The 18325-nt window shown below is 43.6% G+C and overlaps 1 protein-coding gene across 1 annotated transcript in view; it reads left to right on the forward strand.

Moving 5' to 3' along the window:
• LOC130113836 (copine-8-like) overlaps window positions 1-18325 on the forward strand; it is a 101959-nt gene that overhangs the window by 65866 nt on the left and 17768 nt on the right. The window contains exons 6-10 of the mRNA XM_056281500.1: window positions 2961-3037; window positions 11743-11806; window positions 15320-15423; window positions 16195-16299; window positions 17418-17459. Of these exons, the coding sequence (XP_056137475.1) occupies window positions 2961-3037; window positions 11743-11806; window positions 15320-15423; window positions 16195-16299; window positions 17418-17459 (392 nt within the window). The remainder of the gene's footprint in view (window positions 1-2960; window positions 3038-11742; window positions 11807-15319; window positions 15424-16194; window positions 16300-17417; window positions 17460-18325) is intronic.

The raw sequence follows: 18325 nt of genomic DNA on the forward strand, positions 1-18325 counted from the left end.
TGTAGGGGATATTTTCTTGACACACTTTGGGCCCCTTAGTACCAACTGAGCATGGTGTCAACGCCACAGCCTACCTGAGTATTGTTGCTGACCATGTCCATCCCTTTATGACCACAGTGTTCCCATCTTCTGATGGCTACTTCCAGCAGGATAATGCGCCATGTCATAAAGCTCGAATCATCTCAGACTGGTTTCTTGAACATGACAATGAGTTCACTGTACTCAAATGGCCTCCACAGTCACCAGATCTCAATCCAATAGAGCACCTCTGGGATGTGGTGGACCGGGAGATTCGCATCATGGATGTGCAGCCGACAAATCTGCAGCAACTGCGTGATGCTATCATGTCAATATGGACCAAACTCTCTGAGGAATGTTTCCAGTACCTTGTTGAATCTATGCCACGAAGGATTAAGGCAGTTCTGAAGGCAAAAGGGGGTCCAACACGGTACTAGCAAGGTGAATAGTAGAAACGAATTGGCCAACAGTTGTAGACACCGAAAAAAATGTCTCCTTTGTAACTGTAAGTAAAACATCTTTATTATTCTCTCCCTTCCCCATTAGATGATACACATGACATTTATTAGAGTTTTTTTTAATTTTATTTTAACTGCCTGTCCTTCCAACTGTGCCCCAACACAACCCTACCATATGATTCACATAAATTACTTTGTTATATTTTAAATGTACACCATTTCAACAGTGCCCTGGTCCCTAAATGCCTTTCAAAACAAGCCCCAGTCCCTTAACCCATTGGTTGTAATTATTCTACCCCTCCATTGGTTGCTGTGCATCATAAACACCTACCCCATTGGTTGTTATAGTTTAAATGTTTCCTCATCTGATTGGTTGCTGTCCAACTGGTGTTTGTTTGGTGAGACGGCTGGCTTCTGTCCCTCCGGGCAGCGCCGCGGTGTGTCGGACGCCTAGCTGTGCCACCATGGTCTGGAGAGTGGCCATGCCCTCAGCCTGCTTGGTTTGGATCAGCAACTGCATTGCTGCCTCCATGTTTCGGCTTTTCACGGTCTGCTTCACTGAATCGGGTGCTCTGGTAGTGGTTTCACGCTGCCCGCATTCTCCACCAACTGTGACAGCCATGGGGGAACTTAGCACCTGACCCAACAACGAAACAGAGACCGTCGGCAAGTTGAGCCCACTGTGGGTATTTATTCAAAACACACAAGGAAAAGCCCTCAACAGGAGTACTGCGCCTCGTCTCAGCCGGCTGGCTCCCGTCTTCCTTGGCTGCTACACTGGGCAGCCAACACAACTATCTCTCCCTCTCTCGCCCCCTGGCGGCTGTCTCTGGCTCCCTTTTATCCTTGGGCTCCTCCTCAGCCTCTGATTGGGGCCAGGTGTGTCGCTCAGTCTCCCTCTCGTTGAGGGGGGGAAGTGGGTACAGGTGTGTTTCTGGGCTGTGCTGGGTCGCTGGCCATGGTGCAGAAGCTGGGCTGAAACCGGGGTTGTCACGCATCCCTCACTGATTTCAAATGAGTAGCCAGAACATCATCATAGTGGGAAAACACTTCTGCCATCTCTCTGTAGTTTCCTTTATTATCGGATTTTTCACTCTCATCATGACCCCTAAATGCCTGCTCCTGACAACCCAATAACGGCACCGAATCAATCAACCTTTTTAGAATGTCACGGTTTTTCCAGACCGTGTCATTATGCTTTGCCAACTAGAGACGCTTGCCTTCATCAATCAGAGTATCAATCCTCACATTTCCCCAACAGGCTTTTAATTGCACGGCTGCACTGACATGCTCTGATTTTTTATGAAGCTTAACAAAGCTGTCAAAATTTTGTAGATCCTCAAATCCATCTCTTGCAAACATTGAAGAACACCCATCTCCTGCAGCAGCACACTTAAACATCACGCAAGGCCAGCAATACAAGCGGTTTGTTAGCACACTCCCCTTTAGCCACTCCACCTAGTCATACCTAGAACACTTAAAACTCCGACTTACCGAGCCCACTCTCTGCACCAGCTTGATGGGGGGCTTTGGTCTCCCATGTGCCTTCACTCCAAGTTTTTCCTTATTGGAGAAAGTGTGAAAAGATTCCCGTAGGATCCGGTCCACGATGTTTGCATCCCTCACAATTCTTCTTTGCAAAAATTGCATAAGACAGGACAGGAGCTAGGTAAACTAGCATTTAGCTAGCTAAGCTAGTTAGAACAACTAACATTAGCCTACAGTACAGGGCTACTACACGAGGTCAAGATCAAAAATGCAAATATAAAGATGAATAAAGATCTGAACAGATTAATTGTAATATTTACTATATATATATATATATATATATATATATATATATACACACAAGAACACCAAAAAACCACTATAGTAATCACTTATTTATCTTAGGTTAATCTTTTTCTTACCTGTCTTATCTTATCTTTCACCATGCTTGGAATACCAAAAGGTATGATGAAGATTGGAGAACAGTTGAACTAGTGTTCTCTGATTGGTTAGACAGGTGTCAGTCATTTTCAGGTTGATGAAAGACTAGATGAAGCACTGCTTCACTGGGTGGGCATTAAAATGCGTCATAAGCCATAACTGTCCAATCAACAACGTGTAAGGTACTACGTCAACTTAAATTCACTTACATTGGGGTAGTGAAGCAGAACATACCCCTGTGTCACCTGAGGAGGGCGCTGTGTTGCACAATACCCACGACACATTTTTTTTAACAATGACACTTTTTTGTTTGATTCACAGAGGAAATAGTCATTCTAATGAAATGTTGGCATTTAAAAGAGATGTTTTATGTGATATGTGTTGTTTTTTGTTTGTTTTTTGGTGAAGCACAGCTTCACCTGTTGTCTTATAGAAACCTCCTCTGATATATATATATATATATATATATATATATATATATATATATATATATTCTCTGCATCTTATAACACCTCACTTTAAACTCTCTTTGTATCTGGAATTTCATATATGCAGGACTTCCTGGGTCAGGCCTTCTGCACCCTGGGAGAGGTAGTAGGCTCCTTAGGAAGCCGCTTGGAGAAGCCACTGATGTAAGTAGCACACAGTGTGTACCACACACACACACACACACATACATACAAATATATATATATATAATTTTGTTAAAAGAAACACTCAACGGTTGGAAAAGTGCTCAACAAATAAGGAGCAAAATAATTCAGTGATTCAAGTACATTTTTATGAGACAGTACAAGCCTGTTTCATGCCGTAAGCAATCATCAGCTGTCAAGGTATACATAAAAAATGCAGAAAAAATATATAAAATAAATCAAAACCTGATCAATGATACTAAATCAACCCATCTTTTTGTAAAATTAGATTCCAAATTCAGTTCTACGTACATTTTCCTGGCAAGAACTCAGAATTTATTCTTCGAATACTGAAGAAAATGGGTTTTCTGATTTGACTGAATTCAAACTCCAGCCCTGGTGCACATACGGACACATGCTGACACACAAACATGCCAATGCATGCATGCTTACACACACACACACACACACACACACACACACACACACACACACACACACACACAATATCACAATATATTAGCTCTGTATTTGCAGTTATGTGTTCATAATTATGTGTTAACAGAGGACTCCAGTGAGACAGAGTCTTTATCACGGTAATCACAGAGTTGCTAGTGTTATTTGCCAAGAATGGGGCCCAGGGTCAGATTAATGATTCTGCTCCATTCAGGGAAATGAACTGAAATGGGGCACACAATTTTGAAATCAGATGCTCTGGTCTCTCTTTGAATTAAGCATAAGCATATATCAAAATGAGCCAAGACGTCGATTAGATGACAAGCTGTCTCCGTTGGCCAAATTAGAGGAAAAGTGAAACAGCAGCCACCCTAATGACAGACAGTAAACAAGACGAGATGGTAAACAATCTGTAGTTAAAAGGGACAGTCACAAAGGGAAGACGTCAATGTTGACCTCGCTTTGCTCGCCCCAAACCCCATTACATGATTCTCAAAAGAAGAGAAATGTAAACACAGAACTGACATGATGACAACCGGGTGAAACACGCCATTAGCCGCCAGAGGAATACAAATGCTGTTTATGTGCTCGAGTTCTTCTGAAGCTTGTTCTCTTTGAGAAAACTTGGGAAAGACATCCTCCAAAAGGAAAAAAATGCACGGCAATAAGGATTTGAATGCTCAAGAATTTCCGTTTCCATTCAGTTTTTACATTAAAACACGGTGGTGGCCAGGTGGCATGGCAGTCTTTTCCGTTGCCTACCAACATGGGGTTGGCGGTTCAAATCCCCGTGTTACCTCTGGCTTGGTCGGGCGTTCTTACAGACACAATTGGCCGTGTCAACAGGTGGGAAGCAGGATGTGAGTATGTGTCCTGGTCGCCGCACTAGCACCTCCTCTGGTCAGTCGGGGCACCTGTTCGGGGGGGAGGGAGACCTGGGGGGAATAGCGTGATCCTCCCATTGTGCTACATCCCTCTGGCAAAACTCCTCACTGTCAGGTGTAAAGAAGTGGCTGGTGACTCCACATGTATCGGAGGAGACGTGTGGTAGTCTGCAGCCCTCCCCGGATTGGCAGAGGGGGTGGAGCAGTGACCGGGACAGCTTGGAAGAGTGGGGTAATGGACCGGTTACAGTTGGGGAGAAAAGGGGGGGGGCAGTGTAAGACTTACTGATTTTGCCATCAGGTAACTGTCTTGACTCCTCCCCCATTAACCCTCATCCTCTAGACTGAATATGGTGTGTGCATGGATATGATTTAATACTTTCTTGTGGCAAATTCAAGGGTGTTTGGTGATGAGGAAAATTTGCTGTTGCTTTGATTTTTTTTCCCCTCAGCTCTGAGCTGTCACTAGTTTGACCCCCTCTTCATCAGTTATCCTCTCTGCCCATCGGTGTGTGTGTGTGTGTGTGTGTGTGTAATAGTGTTAAAAAGCGAGAGAGATGGAGTAAAATACACTGTGTCTTTGTACATTCTTGCCTGCCTGTCTATATTGTCTGTTAGTCTGCCTTTTTGTTTGTCAGTCTGTCCCATTTATCCTTCTGTCCTCCTGTCTGTTTGTTTGTTTCTGTATGTGTGGCAGAATCAATGAGTGGCTGCAACTGAATGGGCCTGTTGAAGAATGACAAAAAGATGATGTAAGAATGTGCTGTCCTGGCTCAGTTACATAATCACCTCCCAACTCATTCACTGTTGTTTCAACTCTGGTGTGTGTGTGTGTGCGCGTGTGTGTGCGTGTGTGTGTGCGTGTGTGTGTGCGCGCGCGCGCGAGCGAGCGTTCAAGCATGTGCAAGCATAGGTGAACACTTGCAAATGCATGTTTCATTGCTTTTCTATCTTTAATATTTTAATTTTGTTCTTTTATTTTCATCATTTCAGTTTCTTTTTCATAATGTGTAGCTATCTCTGCATGTCTCCATGTTTGTGTATGGGTGTCTGTGTCTGTATCTTTGTGTGTGTGTGTGTGTGTGTGTGTGTGTGTGTGTGTGTGTGTGTGTGTGTGTGTGTGTGTGTGTACATACGTGTACATGCCCGTAGTGAGTTCACAGGCTCACAGGCTGAGACACATCTATTTACATCAAAAACGAGAGTCAAAAGCGTCACGCTCATGCTCAGTGAAGTGGACACAGATTATAAAAATAAATAGCAAAAGGAGAGAGGATGACTATATGCACCAAATGCCGGTGCATGAAAAACATAAAGGATAAATTAATATAAGGAATGATATTGTGCTATATCATATTTATGATTCCGTTCATTATGGCAGCATTGCATTGGCACAAAATATAAAAGAAGAATGCAAGCTTTACTACCTATGAGTTTTGTTTTTCCACAGAGGAAGGAAACATTGCAGTGTACAAAGAGTATTCATTCAGAAAGACCCATAGGGAATGAAAATGTCCATGCAGGAACTTTTTACCATGGTGTTTAGGTTTGCCATGCTCTTTTGGGCTGCACATTAGCAGCAAAACACTATTGGCCCTCTCCTCCACAGGTGAGTGGCAAGAGGGTCGCATGACAAGCATGAGCACCGGCCTGTTGTCTGGTATGGCTGATCGCTCATCCCTGGTTCTCTTTTCACGCTCACTCTCCTTGTCCACCTCTAACTTCAATTCATCCTTATCCCTATTTCCACCCTCTGTTCTCCGCTTTTCTCTTCACTCAGTGTCGCTGTACCTCTGCCTCTTTCTGCCTCTCACCCACTTTGTCTGGGCAGCCATCTCTCCATCCGCCCCCATGCTGGGTTGAGCTCTGTGCTCGCTCAGCTAGTTAATTTCAGCAAGTGTTTCCTTGTGCATCAATGGTTCCTGTTATGTCTCAGGTGACAGGAGGTTTTTTTAAGACTTTCTTCAATTCAGCATTGATTACGCTCCACATACTATTGCACATTCTCCACCCCATCAGTGAATACCACTTAGTCAAATTGAATTATATTTACCCTTCCCCATAGCAAACCAAGCCTGGGGTTCATGGCCAATGCCATGAACCCCAGTGTTTAGGGTCTCTTTGTCTTATTGGCTGAATGTTATCCTTCACTGGCTAGTGTGTAAACACACATTGCAGCTGAAATGCAACTGGATACAGAAGCATTATTTCAAGGTTCTTTACCCTCGTTCGTTTTCAATTTTGCGTTTTTGTTAATTTCAGTATTAGGTTATCTTTGTCTCTACCAGATTATCAACATAAAAACATATAGCTGTAGCACAATAAATGCATGAAAAATATTACTTAGAATGTCCTTGGTATGAGTGTTGAGTGAAAAAATGAAAAGCTGTGGGCAGTGATAACTTTTCATATATGACAAATAAATTTGAAACTGAAACTAAATATTTCACCTAATCTGATTCCAGGAATGGGGCATAAGGCACATGATTGAAGGAACTGAACCACAAACTTCAGGAATCAGGAACACTTTATTTCACACACACAGCAGTGCATGCACTGTTGGCACTGTTGGCACACCCCCACAGCAGTGCATACATGCACTGCTGTGGGCTGGGAAAAACGATATTTCATGTCCCCCAGCCCACAGAAGTGCAACACAAAGACAAAAATGCATATCTAAAAACTACAAGAACACATATATCAAACTACAAAAAAATCACTGCCCGAGAGAACAAACGCCAGGATGAGTGTCGGAACTGCTGGTCTGCATAGGCCAGCAGTTAGCTTCCGTGTCCTGTCAGATTGCCCTTGGTGTTTACCTCTTCGGGCACAGCTCCAGGCAGGACCATGGTCCCTTGGCCCATCGGACGCAGCAGACCAGGCTCCCCCAGCTGATCCAACGCCAGCTTTCCCAGCCAGACACCTTCGACACACCACTCCGCATGACTCCAAAAACACAGTCAACGGTAGGCGAGGCCGCCACCAGACTGCCCTCGATGTTACCGGAACTGCTGGTCTGCATTGGCTAGCAGTTAGCTTAGCCTGCCCCTCTTCCGTGTCCTGCCCCCCTCGGTGTTTCCTCTTCAGCAGTGGCGTAACCAGGAAGATTTTTTTAGGTGGGCCTGAGTGAAAATGGGTGGACCAAAATTTTCCACCAATAATCCTTCAAACAAGACGCAAATTCGAACACATTACAGCAGTAAACACATAACACAGGTTTTTAGTACGTGACCAAAAAACATACTAAAACTTTAATAAAAACGCACTTAAACAAATACCACGCCAGTCATTCTCGCCAGGCTCTACACAACCATTTAAACATCACTGAGGAAAACAGCCCGACTCGGTCTAAAAGACCATGATACAACATGTAAGCTATAGGCCTATAGTACATGTTTTACAGCACAATGTGTAGACGCCGAGGGCGAGCGTAGAAGATCGAGATTATTTCATCATAGTCCAAAGAGTCTGTAAGTTCCCTTTCAAAGGACAACAGGGATAGATTGCTGAGGCGTGCAGTTAGCATGGAAGATCTTAGACATGTTTTGATACGGCCTGTAGTGGAGAAGAGTCTTTCAACAGTACGTGAAGTCAGGGGAATGGTGATCATTGCCCTTAACAGTCTGTTAATGTTTGGGAAAACGTCAGAGTTGCAGCTGTCCAGCACTTCAATGAGGGATGGGTAACACTGACCCCTCTCCACTTTATGACGCAGTGCCTGAATGAAAATGGTCCATTCCACGTCCTCAATAGATATCCGGTAATGATCACATGAATGCTGCAATGATTCTTTCTGGGCAAACGTAACTGATCCTGGTAAACAAGCAGCGGCTGCTCGCATGATGCCATACTGATCTTGCTGAAAGCGACTGTCCAGCTCAGTACTCTGCCTGTCCATAATTAATCCATAGCTGCTTCAGGTCAGCGTTGTTCCTCACGTTTGTAGCTTTGCCCAAACTAGTGGTAACCACCGACTCATTGAATCTCGCGGGCAGCTTTCTCTCCCGAGCGCCGGTGACATCTCAGCTGGAGACGTCATTCTTTTCCATCAGTTCCTCTGTTTTTTTAACACTTTGTTGAAATCACCTTGTGAATTATCTCTAAACTGTGCAAAACTGTCTTTGAGGCCTTGAATTAGATCTATGCAGTCAGTGACAGTCAATGAGCCACTCTGTAAACCTTTTGTTGCAAAATCGCTGTTCTCAAATAATTTCCCGAATGTAACCAGCAAAAACAAAAATTTCTTCGTCTGAATTTGTTGCAAAAGTGATTCGGCTTCAACTTTAGTGTGACCACTAGTTTCGGAAAATTGTGCTAGCGTTTCCAAGATAACGTCAAGTAACACCAAAACCTTGCTCACTGATCCTGACTTCGAGCTCCACCTTGTGTCTGTTGAGCGCTCTAACTCTGTTCCCTGACATTACGGAAGCCCCGTCAAAGCTTAAACCCACGCACAGAGAGGAATCAAGTTCCTGTGGTTGCAGCACTTCTAAAATCTTCTCAGATATCGCGTTTGCACTCATATCACCGGTGTCTACAAATCCAATTGCTCTTGCTTTTATTGTCCCTGGATGAATGTACGTAATACACACAGAGACCAGGTCACGCTTTGACATATCCTTATATTCGTCCGCTAATATGGCATAGTAGGTGGCGGGTGATTCACGCAGCTCTGCTTTTATCTTGCGCAACAGTAATGAGGCAGCAGATTCTAGCAATTCATTCTGAATTTTTGCACTCATGAGCGTTGCATTTTTAGGCATTTGTTGAAGGCGACTTTGAATTTCTGGGTCGTATTTGGAAATGAATTTAAACAATTCTAAAAAATGTCCCTTGTTTAGTGCTTCTGCTTCCTCACTTTCTTTGTGTCCACGTAATGACAGTTCTTGTTTTTCACAGAACATAACAATGTCCAGAACCACCTTTACGTGATCACGATTTCTTTCCACAAATGAGCGGTCCATTGCCTCAGGGTTTAGTTGGTCTAGAACAGTCCCCCGACCTTACAGGCTTGTAACCCTCAAATTTACCAAGTGCAATACAATGGGGTTTGCTAGCCTGATGTTTCGAGCATGCCTGGTGGAGGTGCTTCCAATCTACAAACCCGCTTCGAAAAAACATGTTTTCCACATGGGGCTCGGGGAAATGCCTACACATTTTACAGAAAACAGCATTCCTTGCTGAGCTGTATTCAAGCCACTTAAATTCTTCATACCACTTATGGGAAAAAGAACGTAATTTTCCTGAAATGTTGGTTGCGGGGAACACTAATTTAGGCTGCGAGGGTGGCTCATCCACAGCAGACAAATCTGACGGTGGCATGGTCAAGGGAATCGTCTCACCGTCGTCAGAGGGGGGAGGAGAAGCTGCCTGCAGCGGAGAAGCTGTAGCCTCCTCTGTCGTTCTCTCCGGCGGTATCTCACTCTCATTGGGCAGCTCAGTCGGTGCTGGAGCAGGTGTGCTTTCCTCCTCCTCCATCCGTGGCTTTTTAAAAAAGCGGAAGATTGAATTTTGTTTCGCCATTCCATAAGTTATGGCTAACTGTTGGCTATTGGCTAGTTAGCAGCAGTGAAAAATACAGAGCGTGATGGTATGTGCGCTCAGATTTTGCAGTTCTATGTACGTAAAAGGGGCCGGCCTACTTGCTTGTAAGCCAGCGTGATTGGGTGGGCCTGGGCTTGAAATGGGTGGTCCTGTGACAGGCCAGGCCCACCCGTGGTTACGCCCCTGCTCTTCGGGCGCAGCTCCGGGCAGGGCTGTGGTTCCTGGGCCCACAGGATGCAGCAGACCAAGCTTTCCCAGCCAATCAAGCACCACCTCTCCCAGCCATAAACAAGGATGTGAACAGACGTGGACAAAGACACTGCGTGAACGGTACTTGGCAGGGGCGCCGTCAGCCTAGCCGAGGCCCGGGACGAGATGATCTCGCGAGGCCCCCCTCCCCCCTCCCCCCGTGCACTATAAATCATCTCATGTAGGCTACATATCACTTGTCTCAAGGTAGGATCACAGTATTCACAAAGACACCATGTGGGCTATAACTTGTCTAAAGAACAGTAGGCTATTCGCAGACATTTATCATTGTCTCAATATTCGCAGATAAATCATCATTGTCTCAGTATTCGTAGATAAATCATGTAGGCTATATCGGGGATTCCGGCAACTCAAAGGACGGATGCAGGAGTAAAATTAAAAAAGCTTTAATAAATCTTGGCAGTTTACATTGATGAAGAAAGGCGCTGTTTACAATTCATCAGGTATTCGTCTCCTTCTCTAAATGCATTTCATTGTAAATGTTTTGTCAATAGGCCTAAAAACCCGTCAGTTCCAATATTTAAACAAATGAAAAGCGCCGCACTTTCCGGATTGCAAAGTCATTGATGAGGTCAAAGAAGCATTGTGTTAAACTGTTATACGGCTCTACTATGCTAAAATTTAAAACTATGTCTATCAATGAAGTAGCCTAGCTAGCCATTGCCCGTAGGTAACGTAGCTAGCTAGCTAACAACCAGTAAGCTAACTTTAGCTAAAATTAGCTAACATTAGCTCTGCTGTTTGCCAGATGTAATGTTAGCCTGCCTAGATAAAACTCACTTTTCTCTTTAGCTTTTTTCAACCACGTTGCCATAGAGCCCCTTAACTCTTTTTCATCATTTTTCCTTTGTTGTTTTACTTTTCTTTTTTTGGCACCTGATGGTTGTTGCCTAGTATTAGCCATTTTGGAAAATGAGCATGAGGCAGTGAGTGGCGTTTACGTTGTTGACAGTCGGACCAAACCATGACGTGGGGGGGAGGGGGGAGTGAATCTGTTCTGACCTCTATGTCAAGGAAAATAAGCAATAATAGAATAATAAGCTTTTTTGTTACTGAGAAATACTTTGTTAAATCTTCACGGATATTTATTTTTGACAAAATATTCCAACAGATTAGTTTAAGGTTAGGGGTCAGTTTGATGCCCCCCCGATCTGAGGTCCGGGGATAACTGTCCCCTTTGCCCCCCCCCCCCATTGTTGGCACCCCGGGTACTTGGTGAGGCCACTGCAAATGTGAATTCGTACCGCCATCTTCCCACACCGGAAGCGGAAAAACATTTGTTGGCTTCCAAGAGGCCCTTATATTCAAACCATCTATTAGTTCATGTTTTTACTGACAATGACCCACTAAGCAGTTGCAAAGGGAGAGAGGATTACTGCCTTGCCCAGAGACACCTAAGCAATAGTTGTGGAGGACAGCATGTTACTTGTTCTTTTCCCCAAGGTGTCTGGAGAATTAAACCGACAGTCACAAACCCACTTGTTTTGCCCTAATGCAAGCACAAACTGGGAAATTTATTATTTATTTTCCCTTTATCTTTTTTCTTACCAGTGGAATCCCAGGGAGGAAATGTGGCACGATCATAGTGAGGGCAGAGGAGCTGAGCAACTGCCGGGTAAGGATGCAGTTAGTTGTTGGGGATTATTATTTTGTGATGTTTGTTTCAAACTGTCTGGAGTTTCAGGTGCACAGGGTTTGTTTGCACTGGGACAATTCAGATGGTTTCATGCAAATTATGAGACTTAGAGAAGTAAATGAAGAGATTGTGTTAACCAAATATTTTTTGCAGCATGCATGGTAGACTGTAATTTTGCTGTCTGTCTAAAGTGGGCTACTTACATTTAAAAAGTACATACATTTTAACAACACATGCATATGAGGGTCCAGTAGGAATGGATTGTCGTTATTCGTTATCTTTCCATAACTTTTAAGGATTTTGTTAAACACAGCCCTAGTAAGACCTATTGTACTGTTGGCATTTAGCAGTGTAATCCACACATACACAAATGCAAAGCAAAATATAATCAGGGAACATCGAAACAAATAATTTTCACAAACCCTTGCAGAGATGGATCATAATTAATTACAGAGCATCCCAGAGATCATATTGACATTCAAATGCTTTCCTGTGCTTTGACCAGCTATATTGTATTTATTTTAAGGTCCTAACTGACAAACCCTAGGCATCTGATTGCCACAGTAGGTTAAAACAAACCAATGACTTTATTTACTTGAGAAAACCACGCTTACTGGGTTGGAATATCAGTTTGGCCAAAAATACCCAATAAACTCTAGATCAGGGGTCGGGAACCTTTTTGACTGGGAGAGCCATAAAAGCCAAATATTTCTAAATATATTTCATTGAGAGCCATATAGTATTTTTAACGTATAATAAATTAAATATGTCTTACTTTTAATGCGACTTCTGGTGCTGCATGGTTTTGCTGATGGCCTTGTAGTCTGGTTCATACGTGGTGAGGTTGAGCTTCATGCAGGCGTTGAGGCTTCCATCAGTTAAACGTGAGCGTAGGTTGGTCTTAATGTTCCTCATATGCGAGAAAGACTGTTCACATGCATATGTAGAGCCAAACATGGTCAATACGGCAATACTCACACGCTGCATTGTGTGGTATGTCACAGGAAACTCGTTCCAAGTTTTAAGAATCAGCTGGTCTTCAGGTTGAAGATTTTTAATTTCTGTCCACTTGTGTTCCCTCGCCAGCTCTGCTCGCTGTCGCGCAAGACTTTCCAACTCTCCATTAAGTGACTTGAACTTACTCATCCACATGTCTGATGCCTTCAGGTCAGCAACTTCCAGCTCAAAGTCTCCGATAGAGACCCCGGGGATGCATGTCAGGTCGATTTTGTCCACTGCACACTCATGTGGATGAGTGATGAACTTGAAAAGACCAGTGCGCGCACGAAATTCTCCAAAACGTGCTTTGAATGACTGCAGGAGATTGAACGTAAAGCCAGCTAGCTGCTGGAGATCCAGATGTTGAGTGGAGTCACTTGCTAAGCATGCATCTCTAAATTGTTGCAGTCTTTCAAAGTGCAGAAGACGACCTGTTTCAATGTCCCTGAGAAAGACTTCCAGCTTGCTTTCAAATGCAAACACTGCTTGTTGAAGGGATGAGATTGTATTTCCAATACCTTGCATTTTCACATTGAGCTGGTTCAGATGGCCAGTTATGTCCACGAGATAGTGAAACTGCAGGAGCCAGTCAGTGTTGTCTAGCTCAGGATGCTTGACGCCTTTCATTTCAAGAAAAGTCCGGATTTCACTCAGGCAAGCTGCAAAACGGCTGAGCACCTTCCCCCTTGACAACCAACGCACGTTGCTGTGTAAAAGCAGACCGGGATAATGATTCCCAACTTCTTCTAACAGAGCTTTAAACTGGCGATCATTTAAAGCTCGGGCAACAATAAAGTTGACCACTCGAATGACCAGAGACATCACCTCGCCAAGCTCCTGGCCACACGTCTGAGCGCAAAGCGCCTCCTGGTGCAGGATGCAATGAAAACTTAGGATGGCTCTCTTTTCATGTTCACGGAGAAGCGCTACAAATCCTTTGTTCTTCCCCAACATACAGGGTGCACCATCAGTACAGACAGAAATAAGTTTATCCATCGGTAGTTTTTTTTCTTTAGCAAACTCCATGAAAGACATGAATAAATCCTCTCCTCTTGTTGTCCCTTTCATTGGCAAAACAGCCAAGCTTTCCTCACGCAGTGTGTCACCTGCAGCATACCTGGCAATGATACTGCACTGAGATAGATGGCTAACGTCTGTTGACTCATCTAACGCGAGAGAAAAGTATGTCCCGGCGTTTATGTCCTTAATTTGTGTTTCCTCGACTTGATTTGCCATCATGATGCTACGATCGTGCACAGTTCTTGCTGACAGGGGCATGTCTTTTATTCGTTTGATTATCTTGTCTTTATTTGGGAAGTCATCAAACAGTTCATTGGCCACATCAAGCATGAATGTTTTGGCATACTCGCCATCTGTGAATGACTTTCCATTCCTTACTATTGCCAAAGCCTCCGCAAAGCTAGCGGAATTCCCGTCACCTTGCTTGGTCCACACACGTAGTTGCTGCTGACTCGTCTGCACTCTCCGCTGTAGCTCCTCGCATGCCCTTTTCCTGCTGTCCCCCGCTGGATATTTCCATGCAAATGAAGCATGGTGCGTATCGACGTGCCGCTTTATATTTGACCGTTTCATCGATGCAATTTTATCATTGCATATTAGACATACCGCAGATCCTGCTCTCTCCACAAATGCAAATTCCTCTGTCCACGCAGCCTGGAATGCACGGTAATCATCGTCTTTTTTTCTTTTCGCCATCTTTTCCGTTACAAGGGTTGAAGCGGATAAACTAGTTGGCTATCTGATAAAATTGATTTCTTCACCTTTACAATGACCCGGACATGCTCGCGAGCCATTGGTTCCCGACCCGACCCACGGGTGACCCGTGACCCGAGAAATTTATCTTCAAAACTAATTTCTGTTTACTTTAAAATGACACAGTATTATTAAGAAATATCACAAGTATTTTAAAATCAGTTCCAAACTGATTTTTTTGAAAAAATAATAATTTTCAACTCAAAATTGTCTGGGAGCCATATGCCGTCACCGGAAGAGCCATATATGGCTCGCGAGCCATAGGTTCCCGACCGCTGCTCTAGATGATAGGTGTTTTTGTGTAATTCACTCAGACCTGTGGTCAAACCGGGAAATTGCAGAGGTGTTTGAGCACCAAATCTCTCAGTTCCATTCAAACTTAAAAACAGGTGCCATTCCTGCTACGTCATCACCTTCCCATCCAACAAGTAGAACATAATGCTGGGCTTTACCGATTGATTTTGTAGTATCTTTTAGTAGTGGTCTTTGCACTGATGTGCACTGATATGACAATAGAGAAATGATTAAGACCTTTTAGTGCAAAGAGTCTGTACAAAACATACAATGGGTAGTCAACTATGCCTTTCTTTGTAATCCTACTAGTCAACATTATTAGGTTTTTTTGATTGTGGAGGAAAATTTGTGTAGTTTATGTGGACTGTCACCTCTGGTATTTAATGTCTGTAAAGTCTTTATCTCGGCTATCTCCTTGATCTTAAGGAATCGGTGATGCTTCAATTTTGTGGCAACAAGCTCGACAAGAAGGACTTCTTTGGAAAATCCGACCCATTCCTCGTATTTTACCGCAGTAATGAAGACGGATCGTAAGTTGAAAGGCACATTTGGAAGGCAAAGTTGCTGTCTATTTTTGTGGTTTTTCCATGCACATTGTGGAAAATAGTCCTGTAATGCATATTGGCACTAAGCGAGATTGTTCACGCTCTATAAAGCTTCTACATGGAAGATATCCGGGATAGAACCGGCTCTTTGACATTACATAATAGCCATCCACAATACTCTGTATATGTGACATAGCATCTGGCCGTGAACAGAATGAAGCTAGCAAAGGAATGGATTAGCAAAGATGAAAGGAACAAGATGAGAACAAAGAAATAAGTGAGGAGAGAAAGGGGGTATGAGATAGAGTTAAGTGAAAACTGTGGCGGGGTGGGTTTTTTTGCCCCGCAGATACTTTTATTCAAGTCGACTTCAGCCCCCTGCACTTTAACACATTCTCGTTATGTGCAGCCGAGTACTTATTGAGGCAGTCTAAATGTTTAGCCGTGGGCGAAACAGCAGTATGCCCCGGTTACAAAGAAATCCACTAGGTCCTACAGTTACATAGAGAACAACAGGACAGTTGCATCATTAAATACTTCAACATCATATTGCTATCGCCTAGACTCAAACACAGAGGGGTCCCCCCCCCTCAAAATTCAAAGCAAATCTGATCTGAAAGCAGTAAACAGTCCCTTTCTGTGTGTGTGTGTGTGTGTGTGTGTGTGTGTGTGTGTGTGTGTGTGTGTGTGTGTTCATGCGCATGCTTGCATTCTACTTTATTTGCTGCTGAATACATACTTGTATCTGCACTGCAGGTATACCATTTGCCATAAAACAGAGGTGGTGAAGAACACTCTGGACCCAGTGTGGCAGGCCTTTAAAATCCCGGTCAGAGCCCTGTGTAATGGAGACTACGACAGGTAAGGAATACACATTAACAAATGTTTATCTCTCAGGGTTAATACCTATGCCTAAAGCATTTAGTGGGTATATCTACACAGAGAGGCTTACGTTCAGAGTAATAGTACAATAAGCTGTTGTTCCAAGATTGTCGTAATGAAGGAAAAGGGCCAACGCAGGGTCAATAGATTTCTTTCATATTATTTGATATTTTTTAGACTAAGATCCAAAAAGGGTTTCAGTTTAAGGTGTAGAGGGAATCAGTAACTGAATCCCAATCTCTTCCCTTTTAATCTAGCCTCTTTTGAATTTCACTTTTTCAAATCATGTTTGTAATATGATGAATTCTTGACAGAGTAATTATTAATTCCAACAATGTTAGATGGTCACCAAAGTCCTTTGGCAATATTGACATTTCCAAATAGAAACTAGCTTTAGACAAGAGCAGGAGATATTTCTTTCTAAAACAAAACATCTATTGCAACACAAATTACTTATTACTCACTACTGTATAACACATTATGTTTTTATGTCCATTTTGACTTGGTCTATTTGTGTTTCTATTAACATCTTTATTCCCCTTCGTATCGTATTATTTGCTGCTGCATTGATTCAATTTCTCCTACAGGAGCACTAGCATTCCTTCTAATCTAATCCATTAAAACAAAAATCGCTTTGTCCCATGCACTCATGCACTCCTTTTATTCATTACTGGTAATGCTATAATGATCTAGGAATGTATGTTGACTCTACCATCACCCTCTCCTTAAGTCATCCCGGATGATAGGGAAAATGTAAATATAGACACCATTTCTCCTCTGAAGTTAGTTTACCATGGAAGCAGGTTGCGACACAGTAAGTGTCTTCATCTGTCATGTCCTTCACTCCCTGGTATTATAAATCCTCAATACAAGACTTCCCCACTCCATCCCATAAGGCTGGGCCATTTAGTGTCCAAATCACCCTTTGCCACAGATGAACAGTTCGCATTTTAGGCAGAAAGATTCCAAATGGGTGGTGCTAATTAGTTTTTTAACAGAATCCTCTCTCTCTCTCTCTCTCTCTCTCTCTCTCTCTCTCTCTCTCTCTCTCTCTCTCTCTCTCTCTCTCTCTCTCTCTCGCTCTTTTCCACCCAAAGGAGCATTAAGGTGGAGGTATATGACTGGGACCGAGATGGAGGGTGAGGAACAAGTTCTTTCTCTTATGCTGTCATGCAAAAGTGACAGTCTATGGTAACATGTTCCATTTCCAGGGATACAAATTTTTTTCTCTTAAAGTGAAGGATTACAGGGGGCAGCCGGGTAACGTAGCGGGCTATTCCATTACCTACCAATATGGGGATCACCGGTTCGAATCCCTGTGTTGCCGCCGACTTGGTTGGGCGTCCCTATAGACACAATTGGCTGTGTCTGCGGGTGGAAACCGGGTGCGGGTATGTGTCCTGGTCACTGCACTGGTGCCTCCTCTGGTCGGTCAGGGGCGCCTGTTCAGGGGGGAGTGGGAACTGGGGGGAATAGCGTGATCCTCCCACGCGCTACGTCCCCCTGGTGAAAATCCTCACTGTAAGGTGAAAAGAAGCGGCTGGCGACTCCACATGTATCAGAGGAAGCATGTGGCAGTCTGCAGCCCTCCCCGGCTTGGCAGAAGGGGTGAAGCAGTGACTGGGACAACTCGAAGAGCGGGGCGATTGGCCAGGTACAACTGGGGGAAAAAGGGGGGAAAAAAATCCCAAAAAAACTTTTGAAGGATTATGTCTGCGTGTTTTGATAATTGATAATAACAACTTACCGAAGTTTAAAGTCACAACACACAATGCTTAAAAATGTACACAATCAAGACAGAGACAAGTTATACAAGATTTTTAAACATAGATAAAAATCACGGTTTCAGACATACTAAATGCATGTGTGTGCTTATGGACAGGGATGAGATACGGACCGGTGACAAATTAAAGGAAAAACTTACATTATTGACCCCCAGAGTGAGGGGGTCTGGGGGCTCTGTTATGCTGTGGTGGGCATTTTCCTGACATGGTTTGGGTCCACT

This window comes from Lampris incognitus, chromosome 6, assembly GCF_029633865.1.
Source record: "Lampris incognitus isolate fLamInc1 chromosome 6, fLamInc1.hap2, whole genome shotgun sequence".
NCBI lineage: Eukaryota > Metazoa > Chordata > Actinopteri > Lampriformes > Lampridae > Lampris > Lampris incognitus.